General features: G+C 41.8%; 1 protein-coding gene across 1 annotated transcript in view; it reads right to left on the reverse strand.

The window, feature by feature from the left end:
• Positions 1-17,302, reverse strand: part of CDH4 (cadherin 4) — a 466,125-nt gene that overhangs the window by 181,456 nt on the left and 267,367 nt on the right. The window contains exon 3 of the mRNA XM_074843142.1: positions 1,805-2,028. Coding sequence (XP_074699243.1) covers positions 1,805-2,028 — 224 coding nt within the window. The remainder of the gene's footprint in view (positions 1-1,804; positions 2,029-17,302) is intronic.

Consider the following 17,302-nt stretch of genomic DNA (forward strand, 5'->3'; position numbering starts at 1 on the left):
GATGAATTTCCAACCAAATATTTTACTAAAACAGAAATGTGTGCTTATTCAGTTTTCTTTCTGCTACACTGAGAAGAAATTTAAAGCAGTATATAAGACATCTTACTTTGTTCCTTCAATATTTAATTACTTTTAGAAGGAAGCAGTATTTCTTTGGTTAGAAAATGGCAAATACAGTTGACATAACATACAGGGCTTAATTATATCTTGCACAAGCCAGAGCCTTACTGAAGAGCAGCAGAAGTGTATTTATATGACTCTAAGCCATGCAAAACCTCAGGGGTCAGCCCATTGGGCAACTGCTAGATTTAAGTCTCTCCAAGTCTTTTCCTTCTTGTCTTGCGTGTGGCAAAAATTCTCTCAAATGGCACAGACTCCCATGGCGGCATTCTGACAATATGGCACAGAAAGTCTCTCCCTCCTTCCCCCCTCCTTCCCTGCCCTGCCCTCTCTGCCCAAGCACTGCACAAAAGAGGAAAGGCCAGTCTTGCTATTTTGACAATTACTGTAGTGCATTAGTCCAAACTACAGCCATGGCCAAGTGACCTTGCCTGTTCCTGAACTAGCCAGGACTGTTCCCCAGGACACACACCTTCATCCTTGCACTGCAGGTCTTCAAGATCCAGCAATAAATCAGGTTCTTCAACCAATTTCCTGCCAAATCCTGCTTAAATGTAAGCACCCAACCATCACAGAATTGATTTTTTTGAGGAGGTGACACACAATATAGCTGCATTTACTCAGCGTAGTACAGGATCTTCAGCCCAGACTAACATGGAAAAGGAAGAAGAAAATGAAAAGGTGAACTGCTGCTGCCAAAGATGATATGGAAGAGGTGGGACAGAGGCAGCTGCTCAAGGAGCAGACCAGAAGAAATGCATTTTCACGGAGCAGTCCCCAGATACAGTGGCACTGGGCAGCCCACGGCTGTATTTAACTGCTCTCAGATTGCCGGACAGGGACAGATCCTTCCTGCTTTTCAGCTACACGTATGAAACTAAAAAAGAAAGAAAGCATCTGTAACCTTCCGTCTGAAATACTGAATGGTGCTGGCTTTTCACTCTTCAGATGTGGGGTCGAGAAGACGCTGGCACTGAACAGAGGAGACGTTTGCCACTGCAGTGCCACATTGCGCTTCGCTGCCTCGCTGGCCCGCGCTGCGTGTGAGCACGTGTCCCTTATCAGGCAGCAGCAGTGCTCCCTGCCCTTGCTGCATCGGAAGGGAACAAGCCTGAATCTCCCCTCTGGAAGTCCCCCACAGAGCTGCAGGGCCATGCAGATGGCTCGTGGAGAGAAAGGAATCACTGTGAAAACCAGCGAGATGTCTTAGCAGCATGGCAGCAACAGCCAGCGAGCGATTCCAGGTCTACACTGTCACAAAAGAAATCCGAACTTAACCTCGTATTTCTCAAGAAGAGGGTTGACTTTGGCTCTGGAGAGAGGGAGGCACCCTTCATTTGCAGGTTTTATTTCAAGTCAAGAGAAAGTAATAGCAGGGAGATGCAAACACAAGGTATATAAGCTGCAATATGTAACAGAGCCAAGCGGTCACTTAAAAATACAAAAGTATGAACTTAAAGAACGCTTCCCTCACTGGTGACCTTAAATCATTTCTGTCAGAGAGGTTCAAGGATCATTTGCAAGAAGTTTGGTGCTGCTTGTGGTATCTTCTACCTGGCCACTTCCTGAGGAAGCACAGACCAGGCAACACAAACAATCTGACACCTCATGTAACTTTTGAAGGTTTGGGGAAGACAGGCAAAGGAAGAATGAAGTAAGAAGAAGAGCTTTGAAAACTTCTTACCTTGTGTCCACTGTGCTGCAACTTCTCTGCCACCAGAAACCTGACAATTGCCTCCCATCTGCCCAGGGTCTGGGGGTCCCACGCAGTCACCATCAGGATCAGCTGCTTCGAGGGCATTTGCACGTGGTGGGCAGCATACATGGTCCCATCCACCCTCACCTTGAAGTCCAGGCTGTTGGTTTCATACCGAACTCCCTTGTTACCGGCACAGTTATTAAATTTTACTAGAACAGAGAGTAAGAGATGGAAGAAACGTGTGAGATTAGTGTGATAAGGAAAGCAATCAAATACAAGTTTCAGACATTTAATTTTCACTGATGTCTTCTATATCTCTAATAACCATCAAGGAAATGATTTAACTGTTTCTTCGACCTTTCAGGAGTGCTCTTGTGCTTTATCTCCATTCCCCAGGGAAGAAGTTGTAAGCCATTTTTAAAGTATTTGATACAGTTTCATTAGATCTCAAACACAGCTGTTCCCCATTTCTACAAGTGGATTTCTCCCTTGTCGCCATTATCTTTTAAATTCGACTGGAGTCTATTACCCACACTGTGGGTATTTTTTTGCACGAAATGTTCTCCATTTCCCTAACCCTTCAATAACCTACTTACCAGATAGCCTATTTGCACATTCTTAACTGAAATTCAAAAGCCCATAACAATTCCATTATCAGAAATACAAAAACAAAAAAAAATTAAACAGAGAAAAAAAATTTAAAACGTTTTGCAGAACACATCCACTGCTGGAACCAGATGCCCCCAACGACAGCTGCACTCCCACCCTGTCCGACCCCTCCACACCGCAAAGAGGAACTGTAAAACTTCACTTCACAAACCACAATGTGTCATTTAAAAGCCTACACTGTCAGATCAAAGCTCCCCAGTTGCTGATATTTTTATTTTCAGTGCTTTTTGGTCAAATTCTTTCACAGTCTAGTTTGAAAACTAATGTTATTGGCATTATGAAACCTGTCACATACATTAGGCTGGAAAAAACCCAAACTATTATATGACAAAATTGACAAATCTGATAGAAATTGAACCTGCAGCTAATCACACTGGAAACAAAACATTTTCTGCCATTTGAGTAATCCACAGGGCGGAACACACATGTGGTGAAGGAAAACATATTGTATCCGTAAAAACATCTCAAGTGAGTGAGAATGGATATACAGCTTTCTAGCTAGGATCGTTACACGGGTTCTCGTGCTGGGGCTCCTGAGTGCTTAGCAGCGATGCTCCTAGCCTGCCCTGAGATACGGAAAACCTGCTAGTCCAAGTCTGATGCAGCTTCAGCAGGTGTTTAATTTTTGCACAAGAAAAGCTAGGTCAGATGAATCCTACCTAGACTGGCTGTGGTGGGAGGAGAAGGGATGCAGTGGCAATTCAGGTGAGAGGAGCTACTGGGCCAGATTACCCCAGTCGTCCCCTTCCCCCCATACCAGAGCTGACCGCTTCTGTAGTGCTGCTTTGAGCTGAATCAGGGACTAATCTGGATTTAAATAAAAATATCCGAGGGATGGCACAGGCAAAAGAAAAAATCAGCCAGGAAACTGTTCAACCAGTCCTGCTGCCAGAGTCCCCGGTACCATCACAGTATGGAGACAGGAGGAGCAGACTGTAGTGGAGGACACGAAAATCCGTCCCCTCCTTCACCAAACTGCACCTCTCAGTAACTGGGGTGCTGTGATCATGTCGTAACCATACATCTTACAAAGGCTTTCCATGCCTTTCCGTTTATTTAGACCACATTTGTACATTTTTATATCTGCGGTGGGAACTGTTACCTAATGCTACAGTAATTATTAGGCACAAACAGCAAATGTCACACATCGATTTATAAAAAAGAAGATGGATAAAGTTATCCAGTATGCAAAAACCCCATGGGTAATGCTTTTAAGCAATTTCATTGTCATAGACTACATCATTAAAATCTTGTTTAATCTGGAATCCAGGGAAAACAAAAGTCCCTCAGTTTTGTTTCCAAACGCAGGGGGTTTGCCCATCTTTTCACCGTAGCTCAGACTGCAACAAATAACCTCCACGTCTATCTCATCTGACATTCTTTAGTCAAGACATTTGACCAGTTATGTCTGCTTTCTATCTCTAGAAGCATAACAGATATTTTTCAATGTAATATGAAGTAGCATCTCCTGCATTACTCAAAGTTTAGATGAAACTTTGGTCACAATTTTTAAGGGACAGGGTATTATTTAATTTCTACTTTGACCACAGTCTGAAGCTCTCGGCACCCTTGCTTTTAGTCACTGAGTGTCAGAGCGCAGAGCAGATACTCAGTGGCCTGGAGGAAGGGACCTCTGTCTTACAAAAGTGAGACTTCCACCAGTTAAATAAGTAAAGAAGAAAGCCTTACAGGATTGAGTCTTCCATAGATTCCAGAAAAGCTAGGAATTATCTCAAACCTCAAAGCTCAGATGTACAAGTTGGAAGCCAAACTTAAAAAAATACACGCCTGTGTTGCAGCTTCAAACTTCAGCATCATCAGAGCTGGAGTTTGGGCCCTCCTCGAGGTACCATGTAGCAGCACATGGGCCATCCCACCCAAACCCAACCAGTGCTGAGGGCTGCCAGTCCACACTAGCGAGCCAGTGCTCCGGCCCTTGAGGTCAACCAGCACACAACAGCTCATCTCCTGAAGGACAAAATTTCTTATCCCTCAAAATCATGTTTCACTTCTAAATGGCCTGCTGGGGAGAACGTGTGGTCAACATTAACTCCAAAACTCTGTGGTGCTACCACCAATCTGACCATACGGGCAATCCCAGGTCAGTTCTCTGACCCATGCCAGGGCCTGTTTGCTTTGACAGTAAAGACACGGTTTTTAGCCTAGTCTGAAAAATATAAATCCATGAAAACACTGAATTATGTTAAACACACCCATGATTTGGTAGGACCTACAAGAACCAACGCTGCACAACTGGAGAAACTGGGATGGCCTCAAAGATCTGTGAGGCGGCCGGTGCTGCTAGGGGAGATCCCCCACATCCCTGGGGACTACCCTGCTGCGAGATCTTCACCTCTCAGGAATTTCTGCAAATCTCCCCCACATTCACAGCGATAATAAATATGTGTGAACACATCGAGTGCTTTGCTGCTAATACGGTATTTATCTTCAGTTCCATGCCATCAGCGTTGTTAGAAATGAGGTACATCAGTTGGTGTATTATTGCACTCTGTTATGTAATGACAATGCAAAAAGCAAGTTCCATCCATGCTTCCTGAAGTACCCACATATCATATACAAAAAGATATCTGAAGAAGAGAGAACGGAGTGATAATGACTGCACATTAAAAACAATTCAGAGCTTACTTTGATTTTATTGAGATTAAAAGAAAGCCCTACAGTGTACTAGCAGTCTGAGAGAAAAGAAAAAACCCATCCCGTCCTATACGTGTACGTAGTGATTTCAGTATTCAAAGTACTTAAACATCTGCTTAAGACACAGCGCATGGCTCCAATATGCTGCTCTGGTGTCATATGTCACCGTGTCGACTTTTATGCTCCATTATCTAAAAATGGCTACCTCTTAGACAAAGTCCCTCTGTGACTCGCTAATTACTTCCATTAGTTTAAAACAAACTTGACTAGAGACAGAGAAAATCCTGAGAGAAATTAAGTCTAATTTTTTAAACAAGCAACGTCTCTGCTCCACATTGCTCTTCTCAGGTAGCACAGGTAGATGAATGCTCAGCAATGAATTAACACAGCCAACTTCTCTCCAAAGTGTCCTTAGAAGCTGCAAGCACAAAAAGTCTTCAAGGACGTATGGATTCCATAGTGTTCAGTCACTATGAGGGACCACACCTTGCACAGCTGCCTGAACCAGCAGCAACAGGCCATGGCTCACTTGGGTGGTTTTGCAGAAGATTTCAACCACACAGAGGAGACAAATCAGAAACTCATCGAGGCCTGAGTATTAGGGATCGCCATGCTCAGCTGCTGTCAGGTAGAGCTGTTACTATTGCTCTAGGCACTGTTTATACACAGTATAGAAAACCCATCTGCAACACAGTACAGATGAACTGCTCACACTTCCAGCACATGGCTGCAAGGACTCTCATCAGAAATCCTGCGCTCATCCTCCTTGCTGCCCTGTGACAATGATTCCTTGGGATGTTACATGACTACTGAGATGCACTCATATATATACACACACATACACACATATACACCATAGATATATATGTAAAATTTTTTTTTTCCAAATATATGTGCATAGGTTTTGGGGAAAAAATCAAACTATTGCTCTATAATAAATAACACAGCTCAAGGAAAGGAGATCTTGTCCAGATTTTCAAATTCTACCTCTACCTCTGCTCTTATGGAAACAGAAATTAAAATTTCATCCAATGGCAGAAAACTTTTGCTTTTTTCCTCTTTTTCTCCTTTAGAAAGCCCTAAGTCTATGTAATTTGCAGTGGATGCAACTCTTGACTTTAAAATAAACAAACAAACATTGGCTCTGTTTACTAGACTTAAATGTCTCTGTGGACACAAATCCATCTTTCTTTGACCAGTCTGAAGTCTAAAGAACACTACGTGAATTTAACACTGAAAAGCTGCAGCATCAGTAATTAGGATTTCAGGTAAACAGCAGAGCCACACATCTATCATTTTTACAGGATGGTAAAAAAAGAAAATTTTTTTAATATACTCTGGAAAAATGTTCAGTGATGCTTATCGAAAGCTTATGCTGAAAACAGAATCAAATGCCTGATGAAAAGAAAACCAAGAAGGCACCCTCATTAGCAGGCTTTTAGGTTTAACCCTTTACCCTCATCATTTTTAATTGCTTCTCTACGAAAGGTGGAAGTATGACAATTTGATATGCTGAAACAGGTATTGAGTGATGGGCTGAAAAGCTGCAGGAGTCTGCAGCAAACTGCTGGGCATCTGAGAAAAAAAATGGTATTTTTCTTCAAAAAAGACACTAGCTGAAAAAAAATTCAACAAGTTTTGCATTGTTCCCTTTTATTATTTAGCCTGTTAAGCCAGCTGGACAGAGTCAAATGATCAAGTGAGGATCTTGAAAGATGTACGAATACACTGAACTTCTTTGCCCCCCAAATGTCTGAGAAATATACTGAATTTAATAGGACTATAAATGATATAAACCAAAGAATTCACTTTAAGCCTTATCCTTCTGGATTCTCCTTTAACTTCTCCTAGTCCATTAAAAAGTGCCCCCTCTGGCAAGCTGCACAGGGCTGGAAGAGCAGAAGGGATAATGCTTATTTATTAGGATATACCCCCTGGCAGGACATCATCCCACAGTTCAGGATATGGGTCCCTGCAGGACTGTTTTTCACCATGGTTTTGAGGATTATCACTGCCAAGATGTTTCTTTCCTGATGAACTTCAAAGCAGCAAATACACACCAGTATTTACAGCGGGATCCTATCTGCTTTTCAAGTTGTGTCTCTTGAACAGCTCCCTTTACACCCGGCGTGACTGTGATAAACCTGAGCTGCCAAATCCACCCCTCGCACTACTTCTGCGAACGCCATTAAGATGAGGGTGGCTTAACGGTAACCTTTGGAAATTTCAGATGTTCGGGTAACCTGCAGAGTCCTGAGCATGTACAGAAATGTCCCTTTTGTGTGATCTTTAGCAAATCACATGTATTCCTGCCCTGGCACTTCTGGCCCAATGCTCCCACATGTCTGCACTCACCCATCTCCTCAGGCTTCTGCAGGGGGTGGCAGTCCTGGCCAGCATTCCCCTGCATGTCACCACATCAGAAATTAAAATAAACCCAGCTCATTAGTGGATAGGAACCTGTTGTCTAAGGACAGGCATGAAACCATGCAGCTAACCAAAAAAATGTACATATTCCCGGGCACCCTGTGAGTGCATTACATTCTCGCAAACTGATTTCTCCATTAAGAGCTAATGTGAAACAGAGCGCGCTGTGCCTCATTGGAAAGCTTCATTTATTTGAGAAAGTAAGTACGTAGTATAAACTTTTACGTGGCCACATTTTCGAGACATCTTTCTTTATGTTCACGCAACCCCTCAGCGATTCTGTGAGAAAACTGTTTTACAGCAGTGGGAACAAACTGCAGTCAAGTGAATTCCACACGGCCACACTGGAAATCCCCAGCAAAGCTGGATCTGAATCCTGAAACTCAGGCTCCCCGTTTCTCATTCAAACTGCCAGATGACACTGCCTCCATCACCCCCATACAGGTTAACCAAATACAAGAGATAAAAATTTTAAATGGGGAAAATGGACTTTTACAGGCACTTCAAAAAGCAAATAGATTCTTATTCCTACAAACCACTGGTGTATTTCCAGATTAGCACTGGGTTAAAAAATTAAGAAATGTCACACAATGTATTATCACAATTGTTTTGTAAAATGGAGTCCTGTGAACAAATGTAAATACATGGGGGAGTTCTGGGACTCAAATATCTTGCCTACAAAAGGCTAATGCTGAAAGCGAGGCAAGAGGATTTTGTTTCCTTTGTACTAAAAGGATGAATGTATCCAGGTACCACAGGCTTTCCGACCACTCTGAACGACTCCGGAGATGTTGCTGTTTCAGTGTTTTGTCGAAACAAAAATTGACTTGAGCCATTACACTTACATGCAATGCTACGTATAAGTCTGGAGTCCTATTTCTGTCCCATTCCTACTTACAGTAAATCCCACACTATCATACAATACACAACCAGATTTGCTTCTTGCAGTTAATAAAATACTCAGAGCCCTTCTCCTTCTGTACAAGAAAAGCAATGCATAAATAGGAAAAAATGATGGCTGTAAAGCCTGATAGAAACAATGTGTAATTTTCATCCTCCCATTACTAATTTTATAGGTTACATTTTCAACCATGTCCCCATAAAAAATATTACACTAATAAACTCTTGGTGTCTTTATTTAATATTTATAGCACTGTGGGAGAACCAAACTCTACTGGTAAAAAGTAAAAACAGCAATTCAAACAGCTACTTCAGAGCCTAATAAACATATCCCTAGTGATCAAGTTTAAGAGTATACAGTTTAAGTAAATGCTTTGATACAAAAAACTGTTGGGAGATAAATGGATGTATGTTGGTTGGTATATAAATGTATATAAAAATGTGCAAGCCCACACCCTCGGCTTCACAAAGCATTGATTATTCATTAAGTGTTCTCAGAGTGAAAAACAAAAATAATGAATGAGTTAGGAGAATTAATGAACTGCCCCACAGTCTATCATCTGCTGAAAATATTTAGCGTGATTTAGCATGTTCTTAATGTTATTTTCTTGCACTTAATGGTACAGAAATCCGATGCAATTTTACCCATTTTCCATATCTCAGGTCAATGTGAAACATTACATCCAATTTTCCAGCGCATTATTTATGATCTCCGAGCTATGACTGCTAATATTTGCCTTACTGAAATAATAATAAATTACCATAACAATTTACCATATGTAATCATGTTAAACAAAATCCTTCTTTATTTATCTTCTTGTAATCTTCAGTTACAGTGAATCCTCCTATCCAGAATATGCAATAATACAACATTCACGACATTCCCAAACTATTATATGCTTGTTAGAAATATCTCCATGTGCTAGTCAACTGGTGACACCTCTGAATCAGCAAATGAGCAGCAATCTATCCCCAGCAGCAAGTTAAGACAGATTTCAAATGGCACATAAAAGTATTTTATATTTAAAAGTACATTTTGAATTTCCCCATTTTAAATTCCAAACCTCAACCCCCTCCATGATCAAATTATCCATGTAGGTTCTGGGCACACACTATTGAACTCCTACCTACCTCGTGTTCATTTGCAGGCTGCTTTGCTTTCACAAAGCCAGGACTGCCTCCAGTAGGTTTTATGGGGTAAATGGCAAGCCTTTTTCATACACAAGTCATTTATTAAAGAAAATAAAATATTTCTGTGGGCTTGATAGAACTACATGGAAAATTCATCTTTTCATTTCCAGAGCCACCTGAATGCTTTCAACACCTTTTCCAGCTTTATATTCACTTTTAACAGCTCTTGCTTACACAGGGTTTCTGTTTCCATGGCCAGATGAAAAGAAAAGGAACAATACATTTCAACACACTGAAATCGGGATCCTTTAGAAAGTCATTCTGTCACCTGTACAGCCAGCCAGTACCAATGAGGAGTTGAGAGTACATTAAAAAAAGATCTAAATCCCATTCAAACAAAAGAAAACCAGTCCTACAGTAAACAAAACCCAATTCCCAGACACTGCCTGACTCCTTCATATTCCCACCAGTGCTATTTTTCATTTACTGGAAGCCAATCCAACTAAAATACATGTTTTTAAGGAAGGAAAAAAAAAAAAAAAGAAGTATATTTCACTTTTGGTATTGGAATTGGAGGGGAGTACAGACCCCTGGAGAGAAGGACTGTAGAACATGATAGAAAAGATGAATCACTCCGGCAACAGCCAGCCAGCCATTAATTTTCAGCAAGCCAGGAGTTGGTCCAATTAAACCAGGCTCCTTTCTCTACATTAACATGCTTTACTCGTTTTTTTTTTTTTTTTCCAAAGTTAAAACATCAGCTTGAGACCCCAAAGGCTTTTCTATTTAGGATCAATCAATCTACCTTGCTGTACTGTAAAACATACACTGTCAGCTGTGAGGCTAGCTCAAAAAAGAGCAACAGTGGAAAAATTTGATAAATCGACATGTTCTGGCAGTTAGTAGCGGGATTCTTCCTACACTGTCACTTATTTTTATCTGATTAGAAACAAGTATTAGCAAAGGGAATATTCCCCTTTATTCTCTTCCTGGTATTTAGCATTGGGTTAAGAGGAGCCTTTTCATCCCCAATTTTCTAAATCCAAGCCACAAGCTTCCTACCACAAATACAGCGAGATACTATCCAGATTTCAAAGGGCAGTGAGTTTGAATTGGATTTGCATGATGTGCAACTCACATTCAAGCCTTTTTTACAGCACAGGAACATAAACCTGCATCTATTAGCACCCCATGTTAAAGATGTTTTTCACTGCTTTCCACATTTTTATGCTCAGGGCTTTACCGTGGGTGTGCAACCTCACCTCTGGGTTTCCAGTGCCCGCTTTGGCAACAATCACTTTATTTGGGATTTCGTTGCCCATTTGAGATCCCGTCACTCTCCTTCTACCCTACTGAGACATTTCAGAAATGATTAACTAATAAATGAGCCAGGGACTGATGCCAGAGGCCAGTAAGAAGAACATTTATATGGTCTGAAGTCCCCTGCGAAGCAGCACTCCAAGCTGGGATAACTCAGAGGATTACCCTTTTCTTCAGTGAATGCCACAGTAACTATGCTGTTGGCTTCCATTCTTGTTCTCAATAGACATCTTTATCCTTGGATAAAAAACATTTCACAGTAGTTTCAGTATGACAGTCCTCCTCTGTTCTTAACAGTAAGGTAGACCAAAACCCTCTGGGATGTGCAGCTGATGTTTTAGCTTCGGATTAAAAGGCTAATAAAGAGAAGCTTGCTTTGGGTAATCTTGCAAACACCAACTGCACCACACTTTTTGGCAAATGCCGAGTTTTTATGGGCAACCATTTTTGTTCTTTGCTCTTCTTTAAATTCAATGCATCGGTAGGATAGTACTGAGATTCACTATGGCACTAATGAGATCATTTTGCAATTAAAGGCTAAGTAGAAACAAACCTCTCACCACTCTACAGGAGAGTTTGGGTTCTCTGATTAAGCAGCAGTAAATAAACCTGTTTCACTCTTGGTCCTGGTGCACAGGCTTTCTATGATTAACTCTCCAAACAAGATGGACTGATTGACCCCATGGATTAATCAATGAGTTTCTCAGCTTCAGAGCAAAGTGCAAGTTGTGGGAGTTACCTGCAGTAGGATGTGTTTTAATTATTATTACTACAGCACAGAGTAAATAAATCCCAGAGCACTTTATTTGAAGGTTTTACCCTTAGCGCTAATGATTTTCACAACGCTCTCATGTTTGTCAAACTACCTACATGGGAAAAGATTTTAAACATCACTATGCATTTCTTGAGGAAAAACTACAGATTTTATGGTAGCTTAATGCGGTAATTATAAAGGGAGGAGACTATATAATTGTAGGGCAACTTCTAGGTTACAACAGCTGCTCGCCCATCTTACCTGCTGGCAGGAGCATCCCTGGGTGAAGCTACAGGGAGGCGGGGGCTGTATTTGAGAGAAACCCCGGGTGTGCTGCACCAAGCACCTTCTCCCCAGCACTCCCGGGCAGAGCGGAGACCCCGGCCCTGCTGGAACCAGGATGGTCCCTACATTCAGAGCAGGGGTGGGAAGCAGCCAAGCACACACACAACTCCTGCGCGCCCGCAGCCATCCCTGCCAGCTCCCACCTGCCGCACCGACAGCGACCTGGCAGCCCTGCGGGTTTTTCCTCTGTTACAGATCTCTTTTCAACTTGCCAGAACTGTGTTTGAAAGACATGGGGAGCTGCAGGAAGATTTTAGGGAGAAAAAAAAATGTGAACACAGGCCATTTGCAGCCTAGGAAAAGAAGTTGAAAGAGATGCTCCAACCATAGTCGTGTCAGATAGCCTCAGGCTCCTCTCTCCTCATGCTCTTCAAAACAAACAAACTCTCAACACCCAGAAACAGAGGCTGTACATGTCAGGGAAAAAAAAAAAAATCAGACACACCAGCAAAAACACTGAACTCCTCACAGACTTGACTTGTGTGTAAATACTGACAACTTTGGGCTTGACTGTTCTCATCTTCCTTAGCCTGGCTCAGGAGCAAACACGCACCGATCCAGGGAGCCAAATCACAATGCAGGAAATGAATAGATGTTTCAGGCAAGAATATTAGAAATGAAAATTTTTTTAATCTCTAAGAATCAAGGCAGGGTAGCTATATTTATCTTGCAGCTGCTGTGCACCTCTGCTTGTCTGCCTGCACAAAAAGCAGCTGCAGTCCTTACCTTCATCTGTAGCCTACACAAGTCTTCAGGTTTCAAGAGAAATTAATATTACATAGAATAAAACAGTATTTGGTACCTGGTGGGCTCAACTGCTTTGATATTTGGACAAATTCAGAGAGTTTTATTTACAGATGGAGTCTCTGGGTTCTGTTTCTGGCACTTGATCAGAGGGACCTGAAGAAAAAGCGGCCTCGTTGCCCAGGCTGCACCCGAGTGGGTACTAAATAAATATAGGCCAAGTTGAGAGATGGCAGGGCTGCACTGCTGCAGAGTGCCAGAGCGTCCTGCCCCAGGGCCAGCCTCCAGTGTCCACTGAATTCACAGGAAATTCACCCACGGAGCAGGAAATTAACTGGAAAAGCAAACCCACAATAAAACACAGCTCCACGCTCTCTGGTGCTGGTCATCACTGAATGAAAATGAACTTCCTGGCCTCTGCAGTCACCCTTGAACAGGCCATGTCCTGACAACTGCATCCCCGCAGCCTTGGCGCTCGGCTGCTGATGCTTCTGATGCAGACACAGGACTGAGGTTTACTCTACTTTTCCCTTTCCTCTTTCACGTTCACCTTCTCTGCCCCTTCTTACTACAGTAGTCTCCAACAGAAAGGCAGCACTCCCCTCGCCTGAAGAATGACCTCAGGATTCAACTAGCAACCTTAAATTTAACAGAGTGCTTTTGGCAGGGCTCAGTACCGTCAATTAAACAGAGAGAGACTAAAGTCAGTAAATTAGAGAACGTGACAAATGCAGCACAAAGCACTGACGATCCCAGAAGGTACCAAATTTAGTGTTAAAGTAAAGAAACAATAGGGAAGTCCAAGACATTTCAGAGTGTAGTGAATCAAATTAAATTGCCTGAAATTCCACATGGAATACATTTGACAAATTTCTTTCCCCCTCTTCAGCTTTCTGTTTGAGATGAACTGTCGTCTGGCAGCTTCAAACGTCTGGCACAGCTTCAGCTTCAGTTTGCTGGGGCTGAATCCAAACACGAACCTGAACTTTACCAGTTCTGCTCTTTTTGTAAACATACTTGCTGTGGCTGCCAAATGCTTTCCAAAAGCACACAAAACCCAGAATCCAAAAGGAAAACATTGTCTTGCTGCAATAAAATTTGCATTTTACCACCTATGGGTAGCATCCCGTGGGCAGAGCCCTCGGTTGGTCGGAGCCCACCTGGTCCTCAATTTCTGAGCACGTTTTGGAAGGGGACTGGAGAGCAGGGGGTCCCACGGGAGGGCTGCGTCTCCCACGCGGCCGCACGGGTCCGTCCCACGGTGCCCTGGCAGCGCCAGGGCCGCTTCTTCCCCCAGGGCTGCGTGGGCAGCTAATAATACAACAATTAGCAGTAGGATTCCTCAGACGTGCTGGATAAGACGAGCAGTAAAATGTCATTATACACGTGTCACTGATAGCGAAGACCAGTTTAGATTACCCCAGTGAGTAGTCTAGGGAACAAATTCATTTTAAGCTAGGGAACTTCAGGCAGAGGAAGAGACAGATATAAAGAGGGTTATGATCAAATTGCTCCTGAGCGCAGATAGCATCAGCCTTGATATATCAGATTTTTTTCCACCTTGCTTTTAAAACAGAACTGTTTTGGCAAAATGCTTACAACAGCGGCACGTTTCTTTGAAGCAGGATGCGATTCTTCACCAGCAGCATCCCACTACCTGTGCGGATTCTCTCTTACAAAAAAAATTTCTTTCTTCCTCCATTTTAAAGCTTTTTAAAACTACCAAGCTCCATAAACTATCCAACTGCAGAAGGCTAAAACAAGGCCACCTTTAAGCTGAAGAGCAGCAAATGACAGAGGTGTGTGAATTCTGGCACAAGACACACAGGCAAGCAGATGCTGTTAGAAAAGCATATTTTATTGTCCACAAAGCATCGGCCTCATCTCTGAGAGCCACATGGAGTTCCACTACTGCCCAAAATAGACAACATCTGGTTCATATAAACTCTGATTTATTGCATGTCTTCTCTCCCCTTGGATTTTAATTGTGAGTAGATCTTGTAACTACTATATTTGTATTTGTTTTATCCATCTAGATGTTTTTTCATGCTATTAACTACAAACTGAAAGCTCTTTCTAAAAATAGGACAAAAATGTACTTAAAAATATGCATGTGGCCTTTATTAGGGAAATCCCTATGCTGAATTTTTAGATGAAGTAAAAGTACCACTGAAATCAGTGATTAGCAAGTAAGCCTTTACCTGATTTTCTGAGACTGAAGAAATTGCTTTTTATTACAATAAAACCCCAAAGAAAATAGAGTACAAAGCTGACTACTCCTCCTAATGAATAATAATGACTCATTATTGCACCCCTCTGACTGCTCCCGGGGGCTGTTTGGGGGGTGTGGAGCCAGTTTCAATGGTCAGGTGTTGACATTTTAAAGAATCTCTCTAAGGTGGCACTTCCTCAGCAGAAGAGACAGATCCAGACTGTGCCTGAAGAATAAAACATTCTTTCTCCCCTGGGTAAGAGTAATACAACCAGGAATGCAATAGTTGGAAGCCTTCATACTGAGAAGTTTTTTGTCTAAGTTTTGGTTGTTTTTTTTTTTTTTCTGATGAAACTTTTGATCTTTCTGGGAATAAGTTGATTTAGAAGTGACTTTTTAATTTGTATGGTTGAGTAACTACCACCATAAAAGAACATACAGTGCAATAAATAAACACCGCTTGCAAACTTCAGAACTCTCTGCCACTGCTTCATCCATCAAAACTAATTCTGTAAAAAACAAAGGATGTGACAAACCCAACCAACATTTTTCCCCATCTTACAAAAATACTGAAACATATTTCTGGAAATATCATAATGTTTCTATTAAACGATTGAGTCTTCTGAAAATGTTTAGTGATCCTGCACAAACACCCTCCACGAGGACCAGCAGCCCTCATCTCTGCAAGCCCAACACACTGACTGGGCAGCTCAGGTGCAAGCACTTGTGCAGAAATCCTGTCCTACTCACGGCAGAGTTTCTGGGAATATGATGGAAAACAGAAATTGCCACAGGTGCCAGAATTGCTGAAATTGGAAAGCAAAAAGGGCTGATAGCTGAGGTTCCCTCACCCCAGTGTCAGACACAGCGTGACTCGTGTGCTGAACCCTCCTCTGCACTCCAATAAACCCTCGAGGTGGAGTAATACGAATGTAAGAAATAACTTGGCTCTGTATCTGTTTTTTAATTAAAAAGTTTTACATGTAAACAGATACCTTCTCTTCCAAATCCACACTGACATCCACTACTTATCATTCTGAAGTGATCGCTAGAGGCAACATGATTAAAAAAATATCATATTCCATGCAAGTTTTCTTGGTACTGCCCATCATTGTGCTGTCTGGCCCCCTTTCACATCAGCTCAATTGTGAGAGTTTTAAGCTGACATCAAAAAGTCAGGCCATTTGAAGACATAAAAGTCAGCTATGAGGCTGTCACTTTATTATTTATTTATCGATTGGTTGAAAAAGAAACATCGACTGGCTGATATATTTTAAAGGTTAAATGAGCGTGATGAATGATATCAAAGAAAGCCCTACCAAACCTTGATTCCCACTTCTTTTACAAACTACACAGACATCAGCAGCCTAAAGATGCAACGATCCCAATTTCCCGATGGGCACCACAGAGTGATGAAGACGCTTGAGCTGGAGACTCAACCTCTCCTTAAGGATGTGAAGGGAGCAGCTGGCACCGACCCTGGAAGGACGCTGCGTTGGCTCTTATGTCCTGTTACCAACACGGGTAGCAGCACTTCAACACTTTCAAGTCACATGTTTGCAGTTTTTTTAAGACCAGGCCTCAGTAAGGACTGTCAGCTACCGCTGTCAGTAATGTCTAGCTCAGTGTAAACACTTCGTTAGTAATGCAAGGAAATTACATCTTCAGGTTTATTCGAACTACTAAAATAAATCTTTTCACAGAACATGTACGCGTTAATTTATACTGCACTGCTATGACCACAAGTTTAATTTTTACTCCTTAATTATTCATCATGGATCAGGTCTCAATTTAAGCTAATACGCAACGATGAGGAAGAATGGGCGCTTGTTTATCTCAGTTTTTTTCAATCAATTCCAGTTGTTCATTAATCACATTACTTTTCTACTATGTGATAAGAAAGGAAAAAAAACCCAGCAACCATCCAAACAACAAAAAAAGACTCCATTTATGGAAAAAGCAGGATATTCTACAAAACTTACTTGCATGAATAGACTCCATTAAACCAATTAAAATATTCATGTATAGGGATGGTTCATATTATTGACTCAGTCTACAATGGAAATATTTCTTCTTTTTTGCCTTTAATGTCTACAATATTATAAGTGAATGGACCTAATAACAGATTATATAATGGAGACTGCCATAGGTTTCATGAAAAATTTTGCCTGGAAATATGAAATTGTCTTAAATTTCCCTCCTGTCCCATACCTGAAGTGACAATAAATGGTACCTCGACCAGCAATTTCATGTCTATTACCAGGTGCTATACCCAAACTAAAAAAAAAACCCTTTCAATGACACAAAATGTCTACTAAAAGTAAAA

This window comes from Strix aluco, chromosome 17 (assembly GCF_031877795.1).
Source record: "Strix aluco isolate bStrAlu1 chromosome 17, bStrAlu1.hap1, whole genome shotgun sequence".
NCBI lineage: Eukaryota > Metazoa > Chordata > Aves > Strigiformes > Strigidae > Strix > Strix aluco.